This window comes from Eumetopias jubatus, unplaced genomic scaffold (assembly GCF_037043125.1).
Source record: "Eumetopias jubatus isolate StellerSeaLion01/CBP00866 unplaced genomic scaffold, mEumJub1_p1.0 scaffold_4, whole genome shotgun sequence".
Classification (NCBI taxonomy): Eukaryota; Metazoa; Chordata; class Mammalia; order Carnivora; family Otariidae; genus Eumetopias; species Eumetopias jubatus.
This window is the reverse complement of record NW_028274810.1, coordinates 166,982,057-167,009,802: the sequence shown is the minus strand read 5'-3', so window position 1 is coordinate 167,009,802 and position 27,746 is coordinate 166,982,057. Positions and strand designations below refer to the sequence as shown.

Here is a 27,746-nt window from a genome sequence, read left to right as displayed (position 1 = left end):
TTATTTTAGTCAGCTTCAAGTTTTAAGCCTTGGAAATAATCTTAGGTGCTAATGATGGTAAAATTTTCATAATTAAAGCATTGTTTCATTCATCGGTGCCAAAATTCTCTTCATGAAAATTATAGCATTTAAGGAACTTCTACTGACCTAGAATGAACATTTGATTGTCAATTAACCAAAGAAAATTTCTTCTTCAAAAAAGTGTTTTCAACATAGCTGTTGGCTTTTCATTACGAAACCCTTACTAAATCTTAACTTGTCCTGTGAAAATCATTTGTGACTATTTTCTTAAAATTATTGTTTCACAATTTATGGAATAATATGTGGGAATCCGTACATGTGAGAGTGTACATATATCTGTATACATTTTTTCAAGCGAGAAGTTTTTAAGAGATTACAGAACAGAAAGAAGGAATGCAAGATTCAAAGCATGGATGCCCTTAAATGACAACTACTCACCAATAAATGGACCATACTGTAGTAATTTTAGTGCAAACAGACATGCATTCTGTGTTGTGTGGGCGACCTTTGAATGATAGGACTCTCTAGAAGGCCAAGGACACAAAACCACAGGAACCTTTAGGGTAGGTGCTCAATGTAGTAAACATAAAAACAAAGGTACTGGGCATCTTGAGAACGGGCCCGTGCATTTTCTTTCTCTACTTCGGAGTGTGGTGATAACATGTGTTTTAGGGACTTTGGCCAGATGGTTTTTGAAGGTTTATGAAGCACTGAACATGACTTGGTTAGGTTTAGCATGACGAACACATTGTGAAATATTTACATCACAATCTATATAAAAATAAAACTGTGAACAGCTGGACAAGAACACTGATCTACTCGCCGAACTTTTTTCCACGTTCCTTGACATCGAGGATTGCCAATTGCTTGCCAGTGGAGAGTTTGATTTCTGAAACGATATTTTGAAAATGTTAGTTACGCTGAAAGCAAACCAAAAAGAATTCTAATTTACAGGATCATAAATTGAGGTGTTTTGTTGTTGATCAAAGAATGATCACACCTGGAGTTTTAAAGTGCATTAAAAATTGAAATTAAAAAAAAATGATCACAAACTGAGTTTCCCTTCTTAGGGGTTCCATCAAAACAAGTTACAAATTAATCTATTTGAGGATACCCTCTTGTTGAGAGACCAGTTTGAGGTTACTGTATTCATTTCTCCCACTTGATCTGACTATATGAAGTGTTACATAAAGGAAAATGGCTCCCTGTTTCATGTATATTTAAATTAGAGGGGTCTGCCCAAATGAGCTCTTGTAATCCTCAACTCTTTGATTCCATAATGAAAAAAATGGGAGAAGCAGGAAGAGCAAAGCCAGATTGTTGAAATTATTATTTTTAAAGTCATTGGAATCTCAGCCAGGGTTTAAGGTACTTTCTGAGTACAAATTCAATTACAAATTCATTTAAAGACAAAATATGGATGAGATATTCAGAAAAATATTAAGTCTAAAGATTTGGTTTCTATTTGATATGAATGTCTTACCTACTTTACTGTCCATGTGGTGTACTCCTTACAAAGGCTATCAGGCACAAGTGACTAGTAAACATAAGTTATTAAATATTAAAATATACTATGGGAATAATGACTAGCTGGGAAGGTCCTTCTTTTACTTTCTAATCTGTATTTTTATCAGTTCCACCTGACATACTTAAAACCATAATCCACGTGTGACTTAAATTGGTCTTTGTCCAATAGCTGACCAGCATGAAGTCTACTCTTCTCTTAGGAAGAGTGTTATTATTAGCTTTAACTGATAAATAAGTACAGGATTGGGATAGATTTTTCAGAGTCAATTCTTCTGGACAATCTATAGATTCCTATAGGTTTCTGATCCTGCAAAGCTGAGCCTACCACCCTCTCAGTCATGGTTTTAGGACTACTCCCATTGGGCAGTGGTTCTGAAACATTGCTGTGGGACTGAATCATCTGGGCAGGGGTCAGCAAACCCCAACCCACGGGCCAAATCCAGCCCACCCTTTGTTTTTGTGTGGTCTGTGAGTTAAGAATAGTTTTTTGTTTTTAAAGAAAATCAAAAGAAGATGTCATGACACATGAAAATTACATGAAATTTGAATCTTAGTGTCCATAGATACAGTATTTTTAGAACAAAGCCAAGCTCACCTGTTCACATAGAGTCTGGGGCTGCTTTCATGCTGTGATGGCAGAGTTGAGCAGTGAGACCAGATAGCCCACAAAGCTGAAATTATCTACTACCTGCCAACTCCTAACCTAAAAGATGGTTAAAAATCCACCCCCAGGGACACCTGGGTGGCTCAGTTGGTTAAGCGTCTGCCTTCAGCTCTGGTCATGATGCAAGGGTCCTGGCATCGAGCTCTTCTTGGGGCTCCTTGCTCAGTGGGGAGCCTGCCTCTCCCTCTCCTCCCCATCCGTGCTCTCTCTCTCTCTCTGTCTCTCTCTCTCCCTCAAATAAATAAAATCTTAAAAAAAAAAAAATCCACCCCCAAAGATTCTGATTCAGTTCATCTCAAGTGGGGCTCAGGAATCTGTATATTTTATTTTTTTTTAAGCTTTTTTATTTATGAGAGAGAGAGAAAGAGCATGACGGGGTGGGGGAGGAGCAGAGGGAGAGGGAGAAGCAGGCTCCCCACTGAGCAGGGAGCCCGACATGGGGCTCGATCCCAGGACCCTGAGATCATGACCTGAGCTGAAGGCAGTCGCTTAACCAAGTGAGCCACCCAGGTGCCCCAGGAATCTGAATTTTTTAAATCACCATCCCAAGAGGTTCTGATTCAAGTGGTTTTCAAAACACTGCTTTGGAGTAATGAGGTTTTCAATGGTCATTTGGGAGCATGATATGAACCCCAATATCCAAATTTACCCACTCATCTCTGCTATAGAGCCTCTGAGTCCCATAGTGTAAACTGGGCACTGGATTCAGGAATTGCTAGACAGAGGGTTCTCCTTACTTGGTATTTTGGCTCCCAAATCATGCCCTGATATGCTACATAGTCTGCTGTTCAGGACACAGGACAGATCTCTCCAAATGAAAAATAAGAGAAGTCCTTCAACCAGTGTTCCTCCCTTACCCATCTGAGTCTAGGCCATCTCCGGAACAGCGAAGGCTCACAGAATTCATAGCTGGGGGTTGACAATCGACGCATACTGTGTACCCCTCTCGGAGATACTGCATCCATCGAGTCAGGGGGCGGTTTTCCATAGCGCAGTGATGAGTCAATGACTCTGTCTTGAACTCCATACAGTATCTAGAGCAGAAAACAGGACACTTGCACCTGCCATAATGAGAGACAGCCTAACGCTGTAAAAAGTCTTAGGAAGCCTGCAACCCCCCCCCCAAGGACATTTGACGGACTGGAGAAGGTGGTGTGGTGCATCTTCACAGGCTATGCACCGGTCACAGAATGCCTTGTAAAGTTTCTCATTTGCCGAACTATGATGATGGACGATACCCGACTGGCAACTACAGTGAAGCTTGTGGCTCTTTTCCAATCCCTGATTGAGTTACCTGGTCAACATGAGTTTGCAGAAATTTGGATATCCTGTTTCCTATCTAATCTAAACACCACATTGTGTATAAAAAGCACATTTCAGTAAGAAAATAGACCTTCATAACTTTACTGATAAAAGAATAAGAGAAATTGAATAAGAACTTGCTTGAGTCTTAAGTCTGAGAACGTATGAGCCCCTGGAGGGCTGGTCCTCAGTTCCCTGCCCGACACCCATGACTTTCTGCCCCACAGACATTACTAGGGACCTTCCATATGCTCCCCACCCAGCTCACCTGCGTGATCTGGGCTAATGATGAGTTTGGACTTGAATCCAAGCATCAAAGTTATATTGGGCATCATAGATAAAAGGAAATGGGAAGCTGGAGACGTTTTTCTGTGACAGAGGCTAGTGTCACCTTACACTGAACTGTGGAAGTCTCTAGCACTATAGTGACTAGAGCACTCTAACATCCAGACATGGGTGAATACTTTAGAGTCTTGTACTAAAAAGCAACATAATTTTACAATTCTTCGGGGAAGCAAAACATAGTAACTAACTCCTGCATGTTGTGTTTTTGTTTCTAATTAAGCTCCAATGGGCTAGTTTCTTATCCATAGAATTATGAGCTGTCCTAGGTTAGATGGAAAGTGATTGGAGGGTCTGCTTCTGTGAGCTTTAACAGGGGTAGACCATTTATTAGGTACCATTAGATACTGAGGCAGGAAATTCTATGGCGAAGCTTCAAGCAACTTTAGTCAGACAGCTTAACCCAGACATCTCTTCATTATTTTCTCATTAAATTCTTACAACGCCATGTGGTAGGCATTCATATTCTCATTTCTCAAGAAGAAAACCTGAGATGGGACAACATATCCAGGGTCTTACAGCTAGTGCATGGCCATGGGCGGGGGGTTCTGAACATGCAGCAGACTGGGGTCCCTCTGCTGACAGCTGAACAGCAGACTTCAGGTAAGCATGGAGGTCCCTCCCAGGCTGTGCCTTCTGTCCTGACAGAAATCCTCAGAGCTGACGTGTGGGCCACTTTCAAATTAACCAAACACAGGTGGTGCTAGAGTCCATGTTCTCCTAATGACTCTAAGAGGAACATCCTGAGTACGATTGATAAAGTGATACCATCATTTTATATAGTGTGTTTCTTGTTGATGAGACCTCAGAGACAAATCCTTGCGGCCTCACAAAAAGAGAAGAGACAAGTAGGTCCCAGCTTTGTGGTAAAGAGTCATGTTTTACCCAAAGTCAACAAACAAGTAACAGAAGAACCCCCATCACACTAAGACAAGCTTTGCGGGCTGACTTGGCCATACACCTGGAAAAGCATAAGCTGAAAAACCCAAACCAAACCATACAAAACAAAAACACTAAATTACCCAGCGTCCTCTGTGACTGTAGACCACTGTGCAGAGGCGGCTTGTCTTGTTCTCTCCTTGTTGAATGCAGAGGTAGTTATAAAGGCAGGGACTAGGAAAGAGAGAAGGGCGTTGGACACATGCAGCCTAAAGTACTCGGAACGACCTTTCCCAAACTTGATGTCAATCCTGTCTCAAGCCCCCCATCCCTAAGTGCAAAGGGCCGGAGCACACCACCAGGAATGGAACGGGGCCAAGTTACCGTGTCCCCAGAACCCAGTTCAAAGAAGATTTGTGTGCACACCGATGGGCAGGGAGAACTGCAGGCCTCTGACAGGCAGGCTTGTCTTTGGTAATAAGTTGACACTGTGTGAAAGGGGAGGAAGGGGGGCCAGAAATAAAAACCAAGAGGAAGTAGTGAAAGATGCAGGTAAGCCAGGGGGGAAAGGAGGGAATGGAGAAAGGGAGAGAAGATTTTTATTTTTATTTATTTATTTTTAAAGATTTTATTTATTTATTTGACAGAGAGACACAGGGAGAGAAGGAACACAAGCAGGGGGAGTGGGGGAGGGAGAAGCAGGCTCCCCGCTGAGCAGGGAGCCAGATGCGGGGCTCGATCCCAGGACCCTGGGATCACAACCTGAGCCGAAGGCAGACGCTTAACGACTGAGCCACCCAGGCGCTCTGGGAGAGAAGGTTTTTAAAGATGAAAGGAAGAGAAAAGGGAAAGAAAGGAAGAATAAAGTAGAAGAATAGGAGGGAGAAAGGACAGAGGAAGAAGACAAAAAAGAGAGAAAAGGGGATGTAAGGAGAAAAAAAGACCACCAGAGAGAGAGAGAGGAAATGTGAAAAGGAGAAAACAGATGTACCAAGGGAAGAGGTGTGAGTGCCCCCCCCCCAAGGTCCTGGTGACCCCAGCCTGGAAGCTTCCCCGCCTGCCTTGTGGCCTCAGGGTGCCTGCCTGGTGCCAGCCAGCACAGCATCCCCATGCCAACCCTCAGCCTGGTGGAGGGGGGTGTGGTGTGGGGAAGGAAAGTCAGGTTGGTCCTCCCCTCCCTGTCCCCAGCCCCAACCCAACTCTGACGCTCTGGCCCAGAGAGAAGAAAGGGAGCCAGGAACCCTCCCACCTCTGCTCTCTTCTTTCACTGATTTTGTTTGTGTGCCTCCTTCCTGTTGGCCGCTAAGTGTGGGGAAGCGTCTGATGCTAGGTACGTGCGGCACCTGCAGATGAACTCCCGATGCTGCTCTGCGGTCAACTCAAGGAAGGCAGGGTTTTGCCCTGGTCATCACTGTGGCCCTCACACACTGACACACTCAGGAAGTACGCAGGCGACGAATGGCGGCTCAATGAGTGAGTGAATGAAGTCACGGAATTGCCACCAAGCCTCCGGGTCCTACCTCCCTGTGGTCTTCTGTTCCTACACTGAGCCCTGTGGCTGAGACGACTCAACAATCCTTCCTACCTTTCGTTTCAGAAACTGGACCGTCCCAGGAAGGGTAGAGACCAGCTGATGTTGGCTCGTGCGCTGCCAGAGTCATCATCAATGTGAGCAAACTGGCAAAAGGGCTGCAAAACAGATGCGTCAAGCCTACGTGTTCATTTGACGTGGCCCCTTACTGGCTCCTTTCGGCCACAAGATGGCAGCCCGAATTCTTTTTTAGATTTTCTCAGGGAGGCCTTTTGCTATGACTAGGGAATGTAAGACCAGAGGGGCCAAACACCAGGTAGTCACCTGCTCCTGAGAGTTGCAGGTATCCTTCTTGTCCTACGTAGTTTGGTGCTTAATCTCTTTGGTGTGAAAATTCACATCTAGCATAAGCCCTGAGAGTCCCAGCTGTGAGACTCTTTCCTTGCTGCGCTAACAAGTTTAATTGTTTTCCAGAGAACATGCCACTCCTTCTAAATGTGACCATAGCTTTGGGACTTTCCCAAACCCGTGGACAGAATCAGAAAGAACAAGGGAGCGCATGTATGTTAGGAACTTACTGTTTCTCTTAGATCTAATTCTCTGGAACACAAACATCGAAAGGATTTTCGCTTTCCCACGTATTGTTTCCATTTCTGTTCTTCTGACGCAGTTAAGAGTTTATTCAGCAAGTGAAGAATACAATTGCAGCTCAGTCCACGTGGCATTGGACCAGTCAAACTACGAAATTTTCAGGATGTGTTTCTTTAGCTCAAAACATGTATTTGATCTCCTTATTTGTACCGCATATATTATTACAGAAGTTCAAAGGCAACGCACTTAATATATAGCTTGGGGCAGGGAGGGGAAATGAGGTTAGGAGGTAAAGGGCAAGTATATGATTATAATATCTGATATAAAATCCTTAGAAAAAGTTCTCTAATAATAATAATAATAATGAAAATTAACAATGATACACTTCTAAGTTTCCAGGCATAATGCTGAGCACCTTTCATGTGTGAATGCATTTAATTCTTACAACCACCCTCTGGGATAGTTCCTATTATTTCCCCATTCCACAGATGAGGAAATTGTGGCACAGAGAGGTTAAGGAACATGTTCAAGGCTCCCGTCTAAACACGGCAGTGTCAGGCAGTATCTCTAAAACCATGCTCCTCCCTGCCTAGAGACTCTTGCAATGTGGATCACAATGTTTCATTGTTTTATGCATATTTCCTATGAATTGCTTAAATTCTGTTTTATTTTCCCTTTCTGTCCCTAATGTGTCCTTAATATGAAGTAACTTTAAAGGAGGAAAGGGAACATTGTGAGCCCTCTACCTGGAGTCCCTTCAGGCCCCCCTGGGAGGGGGGAGGGCTGGGATGGGGCCTGGGGCCCCTGGGGTGGGGGTGGGGCTCGCGGTGGGCCCAGATTAATGCCCCCTGGAACAGCACATGGTATGTTTCCAGCCTGCTTCTTTACAAGTACCTTCTCATCCTCTGTGACTGGTCCCCACAAAAGCTTTGTGAAGAGGTGCCCTGATGTGTTCTCAGAAAACTGAGGCTCAAGGACGTTAAAGGAAGGGAAAATTCACAGTAAATGATGAAGCAAGGACCCCAGCACAGAAGATTGCTTCTGGTTTTTCGATCTCCTGTCCATGTTCAATGCCAAGCCTCTGCAGTACGTAAGACCTGTCCTAAAAGCCAGCCAGTAACCCTGGGCCTTGTGTCTTCTGTGTCCTGCCCCCTCAAGCCCTAGCTTGGCTCAGTGGCACATTCTACTGAGAGGGGGCACTTCCTCCTTGAACCAGAAACCTCCAGAAACCAGACCAGCAGCCACATTGCCTGGGGGTCTCTGAACCAGTGTGACTTTTTAATATCTCCCCCCAGTTTAATTTCCATTACTTAAGAGTGGTAATTTAGAAATTATTTTTGCCTTCAGTCCCACTGCTGCTTATGTGTGGAAGAACATAGCCGGGTGCCGGGGGACAAAGCCTCTCAATAAAAGCCAGGTCCCCCTTCTTCCCCCTTCCTGGCAACAATATCCAAATGTAGTAGATTCTTTGTTAAGAGGCCATTTGCCAACTTTTCTGGCATCCTATCAGCCTACCATTGTTCGGTTTTACAACAACTCCACTTCTGAAAGCATGGCACCACGCATACTTACTTTGAACATGAAAATAAATTGAATTTGCTTAGGGAATTTCATAAAGCCCTCTGACACGATGGGGTGTCACCAAGGTAGGCTTAGAACCACTGGTCTGTAGATATAGTGTAAAAGGGAACAGAATGAAAATGTGACAAATAACAGCGGCCCAGAAGCATACAGCTTATGATACACATCGATCTCCTTTTAGGAGGGGTCAGGATGTACAACTACTACAATAATAGGGCTTTTTGGATTTGTTTTTATGATAAAGATAGAGTCAAGATCTGCATTAAAGGAAATGGAAAAAACTCAATAGCTACTTGATCATTAACAAGAGAGCTTCGGTGATCCTGTTTCATTCACGGGTCTCACAGAGCCTTTCTAGTTCTATACTTAATTACCAGAACCTGCAATTGCAATTTTAGCTCTAATGATAAAAGGAGCAGCAATGCAATATCAAGAGGGAAAACCCCACAGGATTTAGAGCCCTGAGATCCAGGGTTAGATTCTGAAAGTCCTTCACAAATGCTGTCACCTCCCTGAGCTCCAACGTCCTCTTGGTCTCAAGGATAATGAGGCTGTCCCCTCTTCAAGGTCAGCAGGATACTGGCCCCGCCAAGATTTCCACACCCTAATCCCCAGGACCTGTGAATATGTTATGTTATTTTATAAGGAAGAATTAAAGTTGCAGATGGAATGAAGGTTGCTACTCAGTTGGCCTTAAAATGGGGAGATGATCCCGGCTTTTCTTGGTGGGCTGAGTGTAATCACAAGGGTCCTTCAAAGAGGAAGAGGCGGGGCACCTGGGTGGCTCAGTGGGTTAAGCATCTGCCTTCCGCTCAGGTCAAGAGCCCAGGGTACTGGGATCGAGCCCTGCATCAGGCTCCCTGCTTGGTGAGGAGCCTGCTTCTCCCTCTCCCACTGCCTGCCGCTCCCCCTGTTTGTGCTCTCTCTCTCTCTCTCTGGCAAATAAATAAATAAAATCTTAAAAAAAAAAAAAAGAGGAAGAGGAAGGCGTTACTACAGAAGAAAGCACAGAGATGCAATGTAGCTGGCTGTGAAGAAGGAGGCAGGGCCGTGAGGAGAGAAATGGTGACCATCTCCGGATGATGGAAGAGGCAAGGAAACGGATTCTCCCCCAGAGCCTCCCTAAAAGCAATGCAGGCCCTGCCAATGCCTTGCTTTTAGCCCAGGGCGACCTGGGTTCCACTTCTCTCCCATGGAACCCTAAGATAATACATTTGAGTTGTTTTAAGCCACAGCGTTTGGGGTAATTTGTGACAGTGGCCGTGGGAAGTGAGTACGCTCTCCTACAGGATCGCTATGAGCACTGAATCAATAATGTCGATAAAAGCTCTCCACCCTGCAGCTGTGAGGGACTGCTCTGCCATGCACCCAGGCCTCCTGCCCTGCCAATAGCAAGTCTAGTGGAGCGGGGAGGCGGGCACAGGTGGCCCCACAGCCGGACTGAGAGCCCCAGGTGGAGGAGGGTGCTCCTTCTCCGCGCCTCCACACCTATCTGCCCATCCTTCTATCACGGCGCTCGCTCAGCACCCTGAGCTGGAGTTGGCTGATAGGTTTGGTGTTCGAGTCTGCATCTCCAGAACCCAGCATCGTGCTGGCTGTAGTAGATGCTCAGTGAACCTTGAATGAATGACACACGTAAATGAATGTGTGGGAACTGCGGTGACACAGGGCTCAGGGCAATCCACCAAATTGCATTTTCACGTCACTGCTCTTGTTTCCCTTTTGTCGTCCATCATTTTCCCAGGTGTATTCCACAGAACACTAGTGATTCGGTGAGATCCCCTGGGGAAAGGGGCCATTTAATCCAATAAGGTGGGAAAGCGTCGCATATCCTATCTCCCTCCTGTAGAATGAAAATGCTTATTAGCATAAGAAAGCCTCTGAGAAGCTCCTCCTTAGAGAAAATGGTCTGATTTACCCCATGTTTTCCTGACTAAACCCCTGTTTTGCATTCGGGGGCCTCTGCCCTCAGGAAAGTGGCACGTAAGGGATCCAGCTATGAGTCAGGGGCTGAGGGAAGAGGTGTGCACCCACACTCGGGCTAGAGCAGGGGTTCTGGAACGTCGGTAAGCAGCAGAGTCCCCTGGACGCCTGGTTACAAGCACAGTGCTAAGCCCAGCTCCAGCGACCCTGATCTCGTGGGTCTGGGTGAGGCTGGAGGAACTTGCCTTTCTAACAATTTCCCAGCTGAGGCAGACGCTGCTGGCTTTAGGAGCCACCAGACTGGAATATTCAAGGGGTCTTGTCTTCCCTGACCAGCTTGTGATAGCAGTCATCATTTCCACGGAATTACCATAGGAACGTGCATCTCAGGAACGCAAGTCAGGGCTGCAAATGCCAGGAGAGATTTCTCCTCTCTTCCCAAACTGGGTTTTACCTCACCTTATTAGGAAAGGCGGCCACTGAGCACAGATCTGTCCTGTTGGTGTTATTTCCAAGTCACGAACACCTTGTGGGGAGTCACCTATGAAGACTGCTGCTTTATAAAGTCCTCTTATTGGACCTTGGTGGGAAGGGTGGGTGAGAGGGTTAACTCGGGAACACGGGAACTTGTAGAGGAGGACAGGCCCGGGGGACTTTGCCCAGAGGACAGAGGAGAGGACACGTCCAGGCAGGGGCGAGAACCCCGGGGGGCAGGGTGTGGGCCCAGTGCTCCTAGGTGCCCTTGGCCCATGTTCCATAGCGTCCTCTTCATTGACCTTCCTGTCCCTTTTCCTGTGACCTGCATTATGCTGTTATAAAGAGATACGGGGCTGCAAAGGGGTTCTGTGTCAGCCTGGTCTAGCCCTAAAGAGTCAAACATACTTAAGAACTCCTTTCTAGCAGCCAGACCCAGTAAATGAGCAAAGCAGCTGCTTCCTGATAGATCAGCTATAGGTTTTAAGAGTCATCCAAAAAATCAATAATGTCCTACAACGACATCCTCCCGAGCCTTTTCTGTCGTGCTCTGCAGAGTACATGAGCTGACTGTGGTTTTGTTCCACGACTGTTTCTGGGAGCACTAAATTATTTCCCTGGGCGCTTCATCTGACCGCTGTGTCCACGAGACACCTCCCCCCTGGCCCTTCCGTTAGCCACTCCCCTACCAGAGGCATCCTTTCAAATCACAGATCTGACCACATCAGAAAATGCTACAGTAGCTCTCCAAGGCTCCTAAGATAAAGACCAAAATCCCAAACGCAGAGCTCAGGGCGGACGCTTCCCCTCTCAATGCCAGCCCCACTCTCTGTGTTCCCCAGACTCCGGCCTTCCTTCAGCCTCGCAAATGGGCCTTTGCTTCCCCGGGGTTAGAGAGATGAGCCAAAGATGGTCTCTAGGTTGTTTACTTCTGCACAGCGGGCTGACAACTCTTAGCCCCAAAGTCTACTGGCAGCAAACTCATTTTTACGCATCCAAATTGTTTTCCTTTTTAAAGATTCATTTATTTATTTTGAGAGAGAGAGAGTGCTTGAGCAAGCATGGGGGGGGTGCAGAGGGAGAGAGAGTCCTAAGCAGACTCCCCAGTGAGCACAGAGCCCCATGCGGGGCCTGATCCCATGACTCTGAGATCATGACCTGAGTGGAAACCAAGAGTTGGCCCCTCCACCAACTGAGCCACCCAGGCACCCTCCCAAATTGTTTTAAAAATTGCCAAACAAGCAGATTTTTAGCCATTTGGGCCATGCCTGCTTTACATACCCTGTGAAACTAGACCTGGCATCTGCTGGCCATCGATGAGCTAAAAAGCCTTAGAGTTGTAAGACCCCAAGCTGCTACCACCCTTGCCCTTCGAAACTCTCTGACCCAGAGACACCCGACCATGCTGCTTAGTTGCCATCCCCTAGACACAGAGCCCCGGGCAGATTCCTCTCCTCCCCCTCTGGATGGTGGTCCCCACACCATAGCCTCTGGGCTTCCGCTTCTCTTGCAACTGGGTCCAAGCACCACCCAAAAAAAGCTTATTGTGGATTACCGCCTCCTGTGGTCGGGTTTTTCCCACATCAGCCCTCAAATCCCTCTAGCCCCTATACCTGACTACCTGGTTCACCATGCCAGTTTCTGTCGGGGAAGTTCTACATTTCTCCGCCTTACCTCCCCCTCCTTGGGGAAGTCCCTTCCCTTCTCCACTCCTATGGCTCCCTTCCTCCTGCAAGACCTGGGGAAATCAGCTTATTACACACACTCATGGCTCCAAACAACTCACTTGTTCAAGACCAGTTGCACCAAACTGCAGCTGTAATTTTCTGGGACTGATTTCTTAAGATCATGATTATGACCCCCCCAGCCCCCCACCAGACTGCGATCTGCATGACAGCAGGCTCACGTCAGCTTACGTCACCAATGGAACCCTGGCACCCAGCCCAGTGCCTGGCAACCAGTAGACTCTCAATAAATATTTGTGCATAGAGTGAAAAAAAAAGGAGCAAAATGGCTTGATGAGTGTCATGTTGGTATAAACATTTCCAAGTTCCTATGAAAAACACATGACCTTTGTTATCCTGAGAAGTCAGTGTTGCGCTCTATCAGATTCAATCGAGGTCAACACGTTGGTGTTGGTCTTTTGGCTTATTTCTTTGTGAGTTTTGTACGACTCCCGACTCATTCATCGGCGGAATTCTGGCCCCTCCCTTGGCCACTCCACAACCAGAATGATCTTTTCAAATCACAAATCTGATCACATCAGCCCCAGTGCAGTCAGCTGGAGAGGAGGAGCATGTGTTTTATGAGAATAATTTATCACTGCTTAGAAATTAATAATTTTTCTATTACCTTCACACGTGTGTGATGAGCCAACCTGACTACCCAGGAATTAAAGGTGCAAGATGAATACTTACCTGATGGACACTTACTACCCGGTGTGAAATACTGTCATCCTACCTAAAATCCTTTGTCACCAGCTTGAGTGTGCCAAGCATCACAACGCACGTGTCCTTTCCACAGAGGGCACGCACAGAAGTGGGGGGCCACCCCGGGGTTAAGAACACACCGACCACGGAGGGGGTGGAGGAGGGAGGCCCTGATGCAGCTGACACTCACTTCTTTATCAGGCATGTCCTGCACTTCCTGTCTGGGTGGCGTGGCCCATCCCACTACCCCGCCACGCACGGAACTCCCCCACCCCACCCCCCAACCCCGCTCAGCACATGGCCTTTTAGGGGAGGACGAGATGGAAAGTCAACACAGACAACAAAGGCGGCCACCGTGAAACCCTCGGTACCGAAGGAGTGCCCGCAGTGCTGGCCCTGGGGCGTTGAGTAGTCCAGGCAGCCGGCTCTCTCTTCCAGGGGCGGGCAGGGCGCGCCGCCGTTCCGGGGCTCCTGCTGCACCGAGCGCCTCCGCACGCGGGCCGCGGGCTGGCACTGGTCGACGCAGCCGCTCCAGGGGCTCCACTCCCCCACGATGCACGCGCGGGCTGAAAAACAGCACGGCGGGGATGGGACGCTCAGCTGGGTAAGCCCAGCCGCCGGCCAGGCTGCGCCGCCAACACCAACAAGTCGAGGTTAGCCCTCGAAGACCGCGCTTTGACTGCGTCCTGCATGGCGGGGCGGGGCGGGGCGGGGGGGGGGCGGGACACGGTCTCAGCAGGGCTCAGTGGACAGGGATGGTTAGCTGGGACCCCGCACCTCTTCGGGGCAGACGGGCAGCTCTTCTGGGGTCATGAGGGTGGGTCTGAGCCAGGGAAGCCCCCGAGTGAAGAGAGTGACGCCTTCAGGTACTTCCTCATACTCCGTGGGCTTAGATAAGATCTTTGCTCTTATTAGAGTTCCTTGATTTTAACTTTATCCTCCCCTTCCCAGAACATTTTTATCTTAACAGCAATACGTATTCATTGTAGAAAGCATAGAGGGAAGAAACGTAAAAGAAAATGCCCAAGTCACTTCTTATCCCCAAGTGTGTCTCTCCATCAGTCATGGGTTAGGGCCACCCCAAAGGACCTCTAGACTTGGGACTTCTCTTAGGCGCTCTATTCTCATCCTCCATGGCTCTTAAACCCCTACACAGGAGAGCTGGGGTTTGCCAAAGAGCAACGAGAGTCTACAGAGGTAAAGACTGGGCTTTCATGGTCAGGCGTGAAGGGGCAGGTCTGGGGCAAGAATTTGGCTATCGTTGACAATTCTCTGGCCATGACTGGAAAATCTATGTGGTTGCATACTTAACTTTCCCGTTGAAAGTCCTAACGAATCTTTTAAAAGGGCTATAATGAGTTGCAGTGGAATTACTTCAGGACTTGAGACTGTTTATAAGAAAAAGAATAAGAAAACAAAAGATGTACCTCTGAACTAGAGGCCCAAATTCTTTCTTTCCCACAAAATGTGACCCACTTTCCCTACCATCCTCATACTTTCAAGCTTACAGAGTCTTCACCAAGAAAGCACTCTAACTTCTCTGAAATCTTGACTTGGACTGCTGACAACTTGTACTTGAAAACTCATTTGACCTCTCAGCACACTCTCTTTAGGGCTCATGGATTTTGGAAGACCAGTCCTTTGGCAGCACGCAGCTCACCCTGACACGAAAACGGTCCCATACAACTGTCCCATAAACATCTGTCAGTAATTCAAAAACTTCAGACTGTTTTAAAACATGCTTTTATTAATCATCTAAAAACTCACAGGCATCCCACATCAGGTAGGTAAGGAAGCAAGGGTGAGGCACGTGAGACTTGTCGCGCATACCTGCCATGCACACATCTTTTAGAAAATCAGTAACAGGCCACTTTCTGCTCTTGTCATTTCTTGTGGATCTTCCCCTTTTATTTTCATGATCCCATGATTTCACTGGGCCCTAGAGCCACACTGAAAGAGACTGCCTGCTGGGCTAGGAGCTGAATGAGAAGCACTCCTTCTGTTCTTAAGTCTTCCAACTTGTCACCCAAATCTCTTCATCCCTGAGCCTCGTTAGTCTTGCCCTGTTGTGTTGGCCTTGAACGACGCTTAATATTACACTTTAAAAAAAACAAAACGCGACACTTATTTCAAAGATTAACATTGGACATCACTATAGAATACAACTTTGCCATGGCATTAACTCAGAATTTAGTAATATGGCCTCGGTTTGAAGATACTCTATCCATATGGTAAAAGATGATACTGGGACAGTTTTCTGAAAGAAGCTAGTTTCTCGGTATTTCTTCAACATTTGTGTGTCATGTGCAATGTTTATTTATTTTATTTGGTTTGCCCCACAATTAACATCCCCAAATCACAGAATCACTGAATCAGTTGTTCCTATCAGTTAACATTTGACCTTGGAAAATGCTATGTCTCATATTTCCAATCTATGACTTTAACAGCTTCATAAAGAAAATCAGAAAGTTGTGGGTCCTGAGCATCATCCTGATGGCTTCATTATAAGACAAAATGAAAAAAAGTTCACACAGAATTATACAAGTATAAAGGGGTTCCAAAAAATATTTTGAGTTGGAAGGCGAATCTGAGGTATTTATTCCTATGTTGCACAAAAGATTATATTCATGATTAACTTGTGAACTGCTGATTGTTTGGAGTGCAATTCGTCATAGATCATAAGAGATCTTTGGTCACAGAGGCTAGGGGAAGTACGGGAACTTCTGACAGATTTGTCATCTCAAATCATATATTACAGCTGCATGACACACATTTCCTTTGAATTATTCCATCAGAATTCACATCCATAGCCAGCATGTCAAAATATTCTTTCTTAAAATCTGATTTTCTCAATCTTCACATTTCCCTAGTTATTACTGGAGACCAATAGACCTAGTGAGCAAGGTGATCATCCCTGACTCCAAGCTCATCCCAGCTTCCCAAAGTCCTAATGGTTAGGACTTAATGACATCATCCCATCCCTTTTAGAAGAAAAAGAAGCTTAGGCTTAAGGGATGCCAGAATGCTCGGCAAGCTGTTTTCTTTTTCCTTTGTTTAAACTCAATATAATTTAATATTCAGGTGGAGTTTCCCAGAAGCAGACTCATAAAGACGTGGATTTCAATGCAAGAAATTTATTTGGGAGGTGCTCCCAAGAAGTGCAATAAGAGCAGAGACAGAGAAGTAGGCACAGAAGAGAACAGAGACATAGATCCCTAAGTTCCTGCTTCAGGCCCAGTGGGCAAGCCTGGCTCTCAGCTCACTAGGAAACGAGATAATGGATAGATCCAGAGTACAAAGAATTATCAAGTCTTTCTAGAGTTCTGGCTAGTCCCCCTTCCTCAAGAGCTTTCTGGTTATCAAATGTCCCTACCACAACCACGAGAATGGCCAACAACAGAGAAATACGTTATATATTTCAGTAGGGAATCTGCCCAAAGCAAGAGTAGAGCACCTTTTCACATGTCCTCACAGGGATAGCCAGTCATATCCAAGTACAAGTACCTTAAAAGATTTTCCACTAAGCTTTAAAATAATAATAATAATAATAATTAAAACTCTCTCAGTGCATTGTTACTGAATTTGGAAAAAAATCAAACTCTTTGCTGCAGCCGACAAGGTGCTGGGTGAGCCAGCTTGTGTCCCTCCCCTCCCACCTGGGGGTGCCCCCCCCCCCCGCTCCAAGCTCCAACCAGTCTGGCCTCCTTACACCAACTCTGTCACACTCTGGAACCTTGGCCACGTATCCCTCTGATGGGAATGTTCTTCCCACATGGGGCATGGCTGGGGTTGGCCATCCTTTAAGTCCCAGATGAATTATTCAGGGAGTCCTTCTCTGGCCAGATTATCTAAGGAGTCTCCCAGTGCCACCTCCAGCCTCCCACCTGCCACACCTGAAAATTACTTCCTCTCAGAGTTCAGTGTTCCTTGCTTTCTAATATCTCCCTAATTCATGATTACATAGTTTACATATTTATTTACTTTTTTATTGTCGTTGAGTGTTTCATTTCGTGCCTGGTGCTTGGCACATGGTAGGTGCTCAATAAATATTTGTTGAATGAATGAATGAATGAATGAATGAATGAAATGGCATTGGACAAATTCCTCCTCCTTCCTAAACAAATTTTCTACATTGAAACAGATTCTGGTTTGCTCATATCATTAGTTAGAAGCCAAAGCACTGACTAAGGCTCCAGAGTGGGAAAGGAAAGCCGGCTGAAGGACAGGAGCAAAATAAATCAGAAGCTCCCAGAGCCAAAAATATGGGAATTCTTAACAAGGTAAGAGCTGTCTGGGCTCTCCCGGCAATGGTGGCCCCAAAAGGTGTCCCTGGAAGGAGTGTGGCTTTCTGTGCCTTCAGGTTATGTAGATCCCAGCTTCTCCTGGCAGCCACAAATGCTTCAAATGCTTTTAAATCCATTTATAGCTCCTGCCAGTACCACATCTTGAAAATAACAAGCTTGTTTCATTTTATTATCAGTGGCATGGAGAGGTATTTCCTCTTATTTGATCCAAATTCCCCTCACTCAAGAATTTCAGAATATGGTGAAAAAAAAACCCCATCTATGTTTATCTTATCCATGTAGTTCAGGGACTTCATGTCTCAGGAGGTGCCCTTTCCTCTCTAGCAGGAATCTTTCAGGTTGATGACTCTAGCTGTGGGACCCATCTTTCTAGAGTCACCACCCCCCCCCCAGAATTACCAGTGGGCCCTCTCCAGGTCCATTCACAGCCTCCGTGAGCAGGGGCAACCAGAACTAAACACACTATCCTCAGTCTTAGGTGCCAAAAGGTAACTCAAAAACCCATCTTCTACTCTTTTTCTTGATGATAACACACACACACACACACACACACACACACACACACACACACACACCCACTCACAGCAACAAACTGAGCTGACAGCCGATCCTGCCTTTCCTACATAGAGTTTGGGCTCTTTCGTCTTAATATAAAACCTTGCCCTCATGTTCATGCAGTGTCTCCTTGGCTGATCACGGATCTGGCCCTGCCTGCTTGGCTCTTTGCCGCCTAAAAGTTTAAGGCCACCCACGAGCAAGTGCTTCCTCCCTCACGTTGTTAAGTTCAAATAGTCCTAAGTCATTGCTACGAAAATATTCTTCTTGCACTTTACCCACACCAGTAGCATTTACGAATAGCTTTTGTTTCTTGACATTCTGTGGAAGAAAAATAAAGCAGCCCCCCCTCATGGTAACACGATTTTAAATGTCATAGGCCTTCTTCTCTTTCCCCATGTATGCCCTTTTCTGAGAAATCTTGTCAAATCTTCTCTGAAGGTCAAATGAGACTACATTGCCCAAGTGCTTATTTACCGCCCCCTCCGAAAGCTCCAATAAAATGATCAAGTATGTTCTTCCTCTTACAAAAACCATGTTATCTGGCCCCCAGTGGGTTTTTGTTTTCTTTTGAGATATTAACTGGACAAGTTCATGAAATCCTAAAGGGACAATAAAAAGGACTCCCTCATTAGAAAAAAAAACAGAATTTTATACACCATGTAAGCCCAGAGAAAAAGGGCATACAAATCATAAAGATAATTATGCTTTTACTCGGTAGTCAGTGTCCAGGTGAGTTGTGTTCTTCTTTTGTGCATTTCTGTATTTCCCAAGTTTTCTGCAACAAACATATTTTGTAGACAAGGAAGGAAAGAGTTGTATTTAAAAGGACAAGTGGCTCCAGCCCAGCTGGTGGCGCCCTCTGCAGCCATAGATAACATCCCCTCGAATGACCCCTCGGGCTGTTGAGACAAACATAATTCAGTGACACCACCATGGCTGTCAGGGGATTGTAAAGAGGGGCAGGACACACTTCTTTGCCCTTGAGGAGTCAGTCAAAGGAGAGAGAAGTCTCACTCACTCTACCAGTATTTATCTGGGGCTGGACCTGCCAAGTACACAGCTTCTCATAAAGCCTCCATCCTTGGAGGGTCAAAATATAATGTTCAAACATAAGGGCTCCGGACTTAAGAGTTCCTGGGTTCAAATCTCACTCCATCACTTGTTAGCCATATGAGTTGGGATGAATCTCCCAACCTCCCAGCGCTCTGATGACCATGGCGGTGTGTTGGGAGACTTAAGTAAGACTAGAACTGTGAGGTGCCTGGCACGGAGGAAGTGTGGCAGAAGGGTTAACAACTTTACCCTCCTCCACTGAATGCCCAGGGCTGCAGCCCAAGCCTGCAAAGTCAAGTCATGTTGAATGCTGGCGCCAGGCCCTGCTCATTTTTCCTACAGAGACAAAGGCAGGGGAAGCCACATGCTGTCTCTCAGGCCGCTATGGTTCCTAGTAAAGCCTCAACTTTTCTAAATCACCGTAGACGGTGACATCCTTCCTTTGCATGAGTTTTGGAGCCCGTATTTTCCAGTACATTTGCCCTTTCTCCTTCCAGGTATGCAGTCAGCAGATTTGGGCCAGTTAGGTTTCTAGATTCCCCGGGAAATCTACAAGAAAAGACTGGCTCACACAGGCTACTCAATGTTTGCCCTGTTCCCCTTGGCTTCCTTATTACTCTTTCCTGAATTTGCTCATCAAAAAGTCCAGTGCAGCCCTACTGTTTCTGTGATCTTAGAATGAAGACTCCAGGAACCCAGGTGATGAGCTAGAGACCGGGGCATCGTGAGTCTGATAAGGAAGCCTTCTAAGAAATTCTTCCAGGGCAGGTAACTTGGATCTGTCTCCTCCTTTACCTCTCCCCTGGTCAGGCACAGCCAATGGAGAATTTTCTATTCCTTTTTTTTTTTTTGGTGGGGGGAGGGGTATAGAGACATATATACAACACCAATATATTGGTGTTGAAACCAATACCAACATCATAATGAGATTTTTCTGAGATCATTTGTTTCAGAACAGATATTTTTGGCAGTTCAGTAATTCCACAGATCCAATAACTTATTTTTATTTTGACTAAGTAAAAATAAAAAGTCCTATTTAGAAAAAGAAATTCCAGTATTTCATCTCTTAGCTACACCAAAAAAAAAAAAAAAATGTCTTTACAAAGAAGAAAAAATCAGAAGGCAGAGAAATAAGGCATTCTTAGTTCTACTGATACAGCTCCATTTTTGGTTCATATGTAACGTAATTTCAGTCAAAAAGGTTTCAGATGGCATCGACAGGTAACATAACATTGGGTAAGGAGAAGAGATCCTAAGGGGCAGAATGGTTCTATGTCTACGGAGTGACTGGCGGGGCCCTGAGCTGCCGAATGTTGATATGTTTAGGAATCAATAACAACCATGCACAGCAGATGTGGCAGATGGCAGCCCGAAGCTGGCTCAGACGTCACTGTGCTACCCATTCATGTTAACTTAGTGATGGGAAAGCCCTGGGACACCCCGGCTCCCGAGTCTGTACGACGCTCCGGCAAGACCAGTGGAGAATGCACAGCCAGGACGCCTGGCCGGGGCTAAGGAGATGCAGCATCTTGGCTCTGCCGTGCCCCTTCTCACCCTCAGCTCGGCAGAGCAAGCCAGCCAACTTCCAAGTGGCCAACTTCCAACTGTCTCTATTTTCTCCTCTCCTCCCCAGAAACTCCAGGCGCAGAGGATTTACTCAACGAGGAGCCTTTTCCGTCCCGTGTCTGCTTCTTCAAGGGCCTGCGAGGGCCTCCGCTAACTCCCTGGGGAAGGGCAGTTCAGGCTGAATATGCTCCTTTTAAAAATTCGTTTGGGCTCCTTTCTTTTTCTGGTTTCAGCTCCCATGCCCTCCACTCGCTCGCAGCTCTTCCTCAGGCTCCAAGGTGCCGGGACTCCTTGTGGAGCCCTTCCCAAGATGGTCAGGTCCTCTCTTCCCTGTTCCTCCTTACCCAACACATCCCCGCTTCAATGAGAGGCTCTCTGCTTGAACAGTTCAACCTCCTGCACCGAAGACAGGATTTATTCGTGACCAAATGAAGACTTTGAGGACTCTGCCACCCCTCACTGGAAAGCCAGTTCTTCTCATGACCCAGGGCTGTCCTACCCAGGCCTCTTCCATGCCTGAGTCTCTCCGGGTCCAGCTGGGTTCGCCGCCTGCCCTGTCCACCAGCGTGGCCTCGGGGCCGAGCCCAGTTCCTGGCACCAAAGGCAGACACCCACAGGTGCTGCGAGCGACCACGTGATGCTTTCCTGCTAGAATTCTCCTTCCTCTTCTGGAGACTTCCTGCTCATTCTCCAGGACCATGCTTGCACCTTACTTCCTCCGGGAAGTTTTCCTTGAATCCCTTGGGTCTTCCGAGTTTTCCCTTCCTAGCCTCCTGGACCCCTCATTTGGGCACCAAGCATGCTGTAGGTGGTTCGCAGGGGTAGTCCCCTGCTTGACTGTGAACTTGTAGGGAGCAGAGACTGTCTTCATCTTCTTTGTAGCCCTGTGCTTGGCGGGGCACATTATCTGGTCTACCGGAGGATAGGAGTTTGCATCGAATACTCTTCTGACTGCCTGGGGACCCTGGGCCCAGGGGCACTGCATTTCCTAAATAACTGACTCTTCACCTTACTTGAGTAGTAAAATACCCTGGCTTTGAAGCAGGAAAGGGAGAGAGGCTTATCGAAAAGAGGATCAATATTTGTAGGTTAATCATTAGCTTTCAAACAGGATCAAAAAAATCTTCATGTTTTTCAATTGTGTTCTTTCAGGAGCAGATCTGGGTGCTATCTTGCCTGGGGCTGGTGGCCTCTTCCAGCTCCACGGAGGCAGAAGGTGTGCTCCTCTTGACAGGGCATCCGATTCCCCAAGTAATGACACGGACCTGCGGGTTATTCTCCCAAGAAGACGCCAAGCGCAGGGATCCTTGAGGCCAAACCCTAACATATGTGAGGCATATGAGCAGGGAACAAGGTTACTTTTATTTCCAGAGCGTGGCTTCTCTCAGGTAAACCTTGTTCTTTAGGACTATACTCACCATTTCTTCATCTTTTAATTTACTTAAATCAGCACCTACTGAGCCCTTGCCAGGGGCTGTGATACTGTGGGAAATTGAAAGATGCAAAAGACTGACCCTACAGGAAAACCAGCAGGATTAAAACATAATAGGAACCCCCGGATAAAAACCTTCATCATGCTATAGAGATAAAATTGAATTCAAAGAGCATATCAAACACCTCCTGGGAGAAAGGGGCTGTGCCACATGCTGGAGGCCAGAAGTGAGGACCGCTGTGGTCCTCCAAGAACTTGTTCTGCTGAAGTGAGTACCCTACCAGAGCAAGCCCTGGGCACCCAGTGGGGTTATTACACATCCCTTCCCTTTGCACGGCTCACAAGGCCCTGAAGATCCCTGAGGGTTAACAGAATGAACGCAGTGGAGCCTGGCCCAAGGACATGCCATCTTTCCAGGTAGGAGGGGGCCCTATCAGGCTGGAGTTCCTGAACCCCACACACTTCCAGGAGAACAGATAGCTCCAGCCCCTTCCATCCAGGTTCTAGTGGGGAGAGGTGCTTTGGAGTGCTATGTCTAGATGGAGAGGACTGGGGGATCCCTGGATGGAGGGGGCTGGAGGGCCCTAGGAAAGATGGAGCTGGGTGTACCTGGATGGAGGGAGGGGGCTGGAGGACTCTAGGATGGGGTAGGGGGTAGGAGCTGAGTGCACCTAGATGAAGGAGCCCGGAGGACTCTAGAATGGAGGGAGGTGTACCTGGATGGAGGGGTGAGGGGTAGGCCAGGATAGACGGTCTGGACACGCCAGGATGGAAGGGGCGGGGGGGGGGTGGGGATCCTGGCTCCCGGGCTGCGGTTTTTGGTGTGGGATCCTGTGCCCCTTGGCTGCTGGCGAGGGGCTGGCGCCCCCCGCCCCTCCCCCCGGGCCCCGCCACCCACCTGGGCATGCCCTGGCGTAGTCGAAGCAGCAGTCCCCCGTGAGGCGGCAGGCTTGGTCGCAGAAGCACGTCCCGTAAACCCTGTCCAACCTCCAGCCGCGCACGAAGCAGGCGGCGTCCCGGCCCGGGCAGCAGCGCCCCGCCTCGGCGCAGCCGGCCAGGGTCCCCGGCCACAGCCGTGCCAGCACGCACAGCGCCATCCATAGGGTCCTCATGGCCAGCGCTCCCGCGGCGCCTGCCACGCCGCAGAGCTTCGGGAGAGTGGTGAGCTCGTCCGAGAGCGGCGGGCCCGAGCAGCCCGAGCGGCCGGCGACGCGCAGCCCGGCCCGGCCCTGCCCCGCGCCCGGCCCCCGCCCTCCGCGCCGCCCCTCCCCAGCCCTGGCGGCGCGCCGGGTCCGGGCGGGTGCTGCGGCTGCCCCCTGCCAGGCGGGGAGGGCGCGTCTCCCCGGGGCGCCCGGCAATCAGCGCTCGGAGCACCAGCCCCCTGCCCGCCGCCAGCCCGCTCGCGGCCCTGCGCCCCTCGCCCGCGGGACCGCCCCGGGAGAGAGCCGAGCAGCAGGTGCTCGGGGATCCCCGGACCCAGGGAGCGTCGGGTCCGCCAGCAGCTCGGCCAGGGCGGCCACATTTCCTGCCTGCAGCCTCTGTTTCCTAACGCCTGGGGTCACGTTCATGAGTGGGCATTTTACTCTCAAACTGGAGACGAATAGCGCTTGATGCGCAGCAAACGGGTCTCCGCCGCACAGTGTGAGCGGGTCACCCTGTCTTCGCCCAGGAAAACTCATACTGTATTTTTTTTTTCCGGGACACCAGTCCCCGCGGGCCACAGATGCCCCTTAGAAGCAAGGAAATAACACCAAAGCAGCATCCTTTCTTTGCTATATTTTATGATGAGATTTTCCTGGACCAAGAAAATGCCACTTTGATGCACTGAAGAGGCAGTTGATGAATGTTAAGGAAAGGATTAAAAAAATAAACTGTGCTCTGCTTTCTGTTAAAGCAGATTTCCCCAAAGAAGCTCTGCTTAATGATATTCTAGCAATAACTCCCGCTTTAATAAAGCTCTCATCTAACTCCTCATACATTTCTTTCCCCCTTTCTCTCCAAATTTATTACATTTTCTGCTCCTCACTCTTTTTTTTAACCAAAAACTATCCTGGAAGTTTCATTTTATTTTATGTTCTTAAATCATTTAGACTATAACGGTTTTGGTGAGAAACCAGGAATATGAAGTTTTCTGTATCTGTGAACCCAAGATTTCTAATGAATTTCAGAGACTAATTTTTTTTCTTTCTCATGCAAAGACTTCTTATAGAGGACTTTCCTTTACTCTTTAGAGAGACAAATAACAAAAAATGTTAAAAATCCTTTACTATAACAGTAGTAAGACAAAAAAAAGTTGTGAAGTGAAAAAGATTTCATACATTGTAAGAACTGTATCTTATGAACTTTAAGGAAAACACACTCTAAAGTCAAAAAGAAATTCTTTCTTGGTGATTATTTATACAAATAAATCTCAGGGTTGGAAATTCATTTTTGTCTTACTCTTTAGTTAAGTCTCTCTTAGTTTGGCAATTTAAATAAATAATACATACTTTTATTCTCGGTAGTTGGTACTAAAACTTTGTCGGCAAATTACAGCCTCTGCCTTTTACTTGTGTTGTAGGTTTTATTGGCAGCTTTGTACTAACTCATTCATGTAATTTATCCCCCACTTCTTCCCTAAGGCTGTCTCCTTTATGGAATGCCTTTAGCTGGAGACAGATTCTGTAATGCCATAAGAATCTGGAATTGTTCCAGATAAATGTAAAGGAGAAGGATCCACTAAGTTAATTTTCAGGAATAAAACATGAAATGAAGTGATACGGGGAGTGGAGGAAGATGACCTCTGGTTTAAAAGGATTAAAGGTATAATGTCAAATGCCTGCTCAAATACCTTTCCCCTCCCCTCCCCCCCTCACCCTTTTCCTTATGCCTAGGCAAAACCAAAACCAAAAACCAAAAACAGAAAGTTGGTGGTCTGTGCTCAGGAGGTTTGGGTCTGTTTCTGGGTCTATGACTTCTGACAGATCACCTCGGTGTCATCCCCTCCAACACAGAACGCTATACCTTTTCCAGTTGCTGAGATGTCTACAGAAACAAGGCAATATGTGTAATTTGAGCACAAAGTGGGCACTAATATCTCCGAGTGTCCTAATGTTCCCCCACTCCCACCCCATAATTTAAGCCTAAAACCAAATAAAAGATAAAGTTGGTTTTAATCGTGTGCAAAGTAGAGACAAGCACAATGTGAAAAAGAAACCACAAATAAATCATTACTATGTTAACGCCAAACATAAAAGGGAGCTTGTCTCTGATAAGTAACATTGAAAAAAAATTCATGGTTCAAGTTAAAGCTTGCACTGTCTTGCAGACATCAAGATAAGCCTCCCGTAGCAGGCCCAAGCAAAGGAAACAGTTCCTGCAGGATGGGGCAAAGTCGGGGGACACCGACATTTAAAGCAATGGACTCCACATACTTACTGGAAACTGGGTGCAGGCAAATGTAACAATCTCTCACTTTGTTTTCCATGTCTCGTAGATTTTTGGAGAATAGGAGTCATCTCAGTGATCATGTGGATGAATATAGGAAGTAATCAAATGCACCTTAAAAGTCACCCTTTCTTCTGAAGTGTTGTCTTTGGAAGCTATCCAAGATTGGTAAAATTACAGAGGGGAACAGAGGCCTTTCTGTTTATCACATTCCAGAATGCAGTCATTTTAAAGGACATCCACATATATGATTTCATTCAACCTTGCATAACTGTGAGGAAAATATTGGCACCCCCATTTAACAGATGACAGATTAGACATGTAGCTACTTAGTGACAAAAGGGGACTAGAACTAAAATTATTCTTTCCAAAACATTACAGAGTTCTTCCCATTACTTCAAGCTTGCTGCTGGTGGGGAGATGGTAATGGAAAGTAGAGACAAGTAAGATTAAGTGCTTATACTAAATACTGTAACTAGTTTATGGGGAAATGAAAATACAAATCATTTCCCAAAGCGTTTGGATACATTTAGAATATAAGATGGATCGGGGGTTATTAAAGGCACCCAGAATGCTTTGAGGGAGGGGGAGGGACCCTCTTGAGGTTGACGAACGGAGCAGTTGAACCTGAGGCCAGCTTGGGGCCATTTGTCAGAGGCAGAGTACTGCACGGATATCAATAACATTGTATTTTGTTGAATACCAGAGACCTTTGATTGTAAGAGTCACAGTCCTATCTTACACAACACGAAAATCCGGTACGTAAGACATAAGGAAAAAACTACCATAGAATAATAAGTCATGGTGCCTATTTATGCATGGATTGCAGGATTGTCTTAGTCTGCTTGGGCTGCCATAACAAAAAGCCATAAACTGGGTGGCTTAGAAACAACAGAAATTTATTTCTCTCAGTTTTGGAGGCCGGGAGGTCCAAGATGAAAGGGCCTGCAGATTCGGTGTATGGTGAAGACCTGCTTTCTGGTTCATAGACAGTGCCTTCTAGCTGTAACCTCACATCCAGAAGGATCCAGAAGAGGGTGGGAGCTTTGTGGGGTCTCTTTTATAACAGCACTGATCTCCTTCGTGGAGGCTCCATCCTCATGACCTGAGTACCTTCCAAAGGCCCCACATCCTCATAACACCACCTTGGGCATTAGGTTCCAAAATATAGATTTGAGGTGGACATAAATGTCCAGTCCATTGCAAGAATGGATCTCAGTGTTAGAGATGTTAAAATATGAGAAAATGTTCATCTTAGAATTCATGACAAATTGGAAGAGATAGCACTTTCCTCATTGACATTTTATAGCATGTTTTTCAGTTCATCCTGTAAGGCAGATGTTGTTAATTTTCTCATTTTGTGGATGGTGGGTTTCCGAGGGGCTAAATGACCTCCCCAGTAGTCCGTGGGCACAAGCCCAGCTCTCTCCTCAGAACCAGCACCGCTCATTGGGTTATGGTCATTCACTTCCTGTGGGTCAGATGCTCCTTCAGGCTGAGGACCAAAGTTGGGTAAGAAATGGTCCTTTCCTAAAGAGACTGAGGTCGAATGGAGATGCCAGGCATATGAAGTTTTCACCATGTGTTGTGATGAGAGTGGTCCTGAATGGGGGTCCTGGGGTGTTGGAGACACTGGAGCTGGCCAGACAAGTGGGAGATTGAATTATAATGAATTCTTAGTTATAAAGAGTAGGAGGAGTTAAAAAAATCCTCGTCATACAAGACAAGGATTGCGTCCCTATTTGTCCCTTTGCTTTCTTCCTGCAAAGTGCAGACATAGCCAGTAGGAAAAGATTGAATACTTTTGGGGAAGGTCCTGCCTTCATGGGCTGATACATATTCATTTAATAATGCCAAAAATGCAGACAAGTATCCAAAGAGACTTGTTTAAGATTGGTGTACACCATGTACCTGGAGCAATTCTCCCCTTACAGCCTTCCGCCAAGTGTTCAAGAACACCACTGCCAAGGCTTATGCTGCCAGTTTTGCATCTTTGACAGTATCAATCAAATAAACATGGAGTGGACGGGACGCCTGGGTGGCACAGTCGGTTAAGCGTCTGCCTTCGGCTCAGGTCACGATCCCGGGATCCTGGAATCGCGCCCCACGTCAGGCTCCCTGCTCAGTGGGGAGTCTGCTGTTC

At 46.9% G+C, this 27,746-nt stretch overlaps 1 protein-coding gene across 1 annotated transcript; it reads right to left on the bottom strand.

The window, feature by feature from the left end:
• Positions 1-707: 707 nt before the first annotated feature.
• Positions 708-23,328, bottom strand: SBSPON (somatomedin B and thrombospondin type 1 domain containing). The gene is made up of 5 exons (XM_028112001.1): positions 23,076-23,328; positions 13,636-13,830; positions 4,879-4,969; positions 3,070-3,246; positions 708-910 (listed from the first exon to the last, which is right to left on the bottom strand). Exons 1-5 carry the CDS (start codon positions 23,287-23,289, stop codon positions 793-795), a joined length of 795 nt encoding a protein of 264 aa, XP_027967802.1. The 5' UTR covers positions 23,290-23,328; the 3' UTR covers positions 708-792.
• Positions 23,329-27,746: the final 4,418 nt, after the last annotated feature.

Coding starts and splice junctions, on each gene's coding strand:
- SBSPON (XM_028112001.1), bottom strand. CDS start 23,289: ATGAGGACCCTATGGATGGCGCTGTGCGTGCTGGCACGGCTGTGGCCG. Junction 13,831..23,075: donor CTACGCCAGGGCATGCCCAG/GTGGGTGGCGGG, acceptor GCTGTTTTTCAG/CCCGCGCGTGCATCGTGGGG. Junction 3,247..4,878: donor ACAGTCACAGAGGACGCTGG/GTAATTTAGTGT, acceptor TTTCTGCTCTAG/ATACTGTATGGAGTTCAAGA.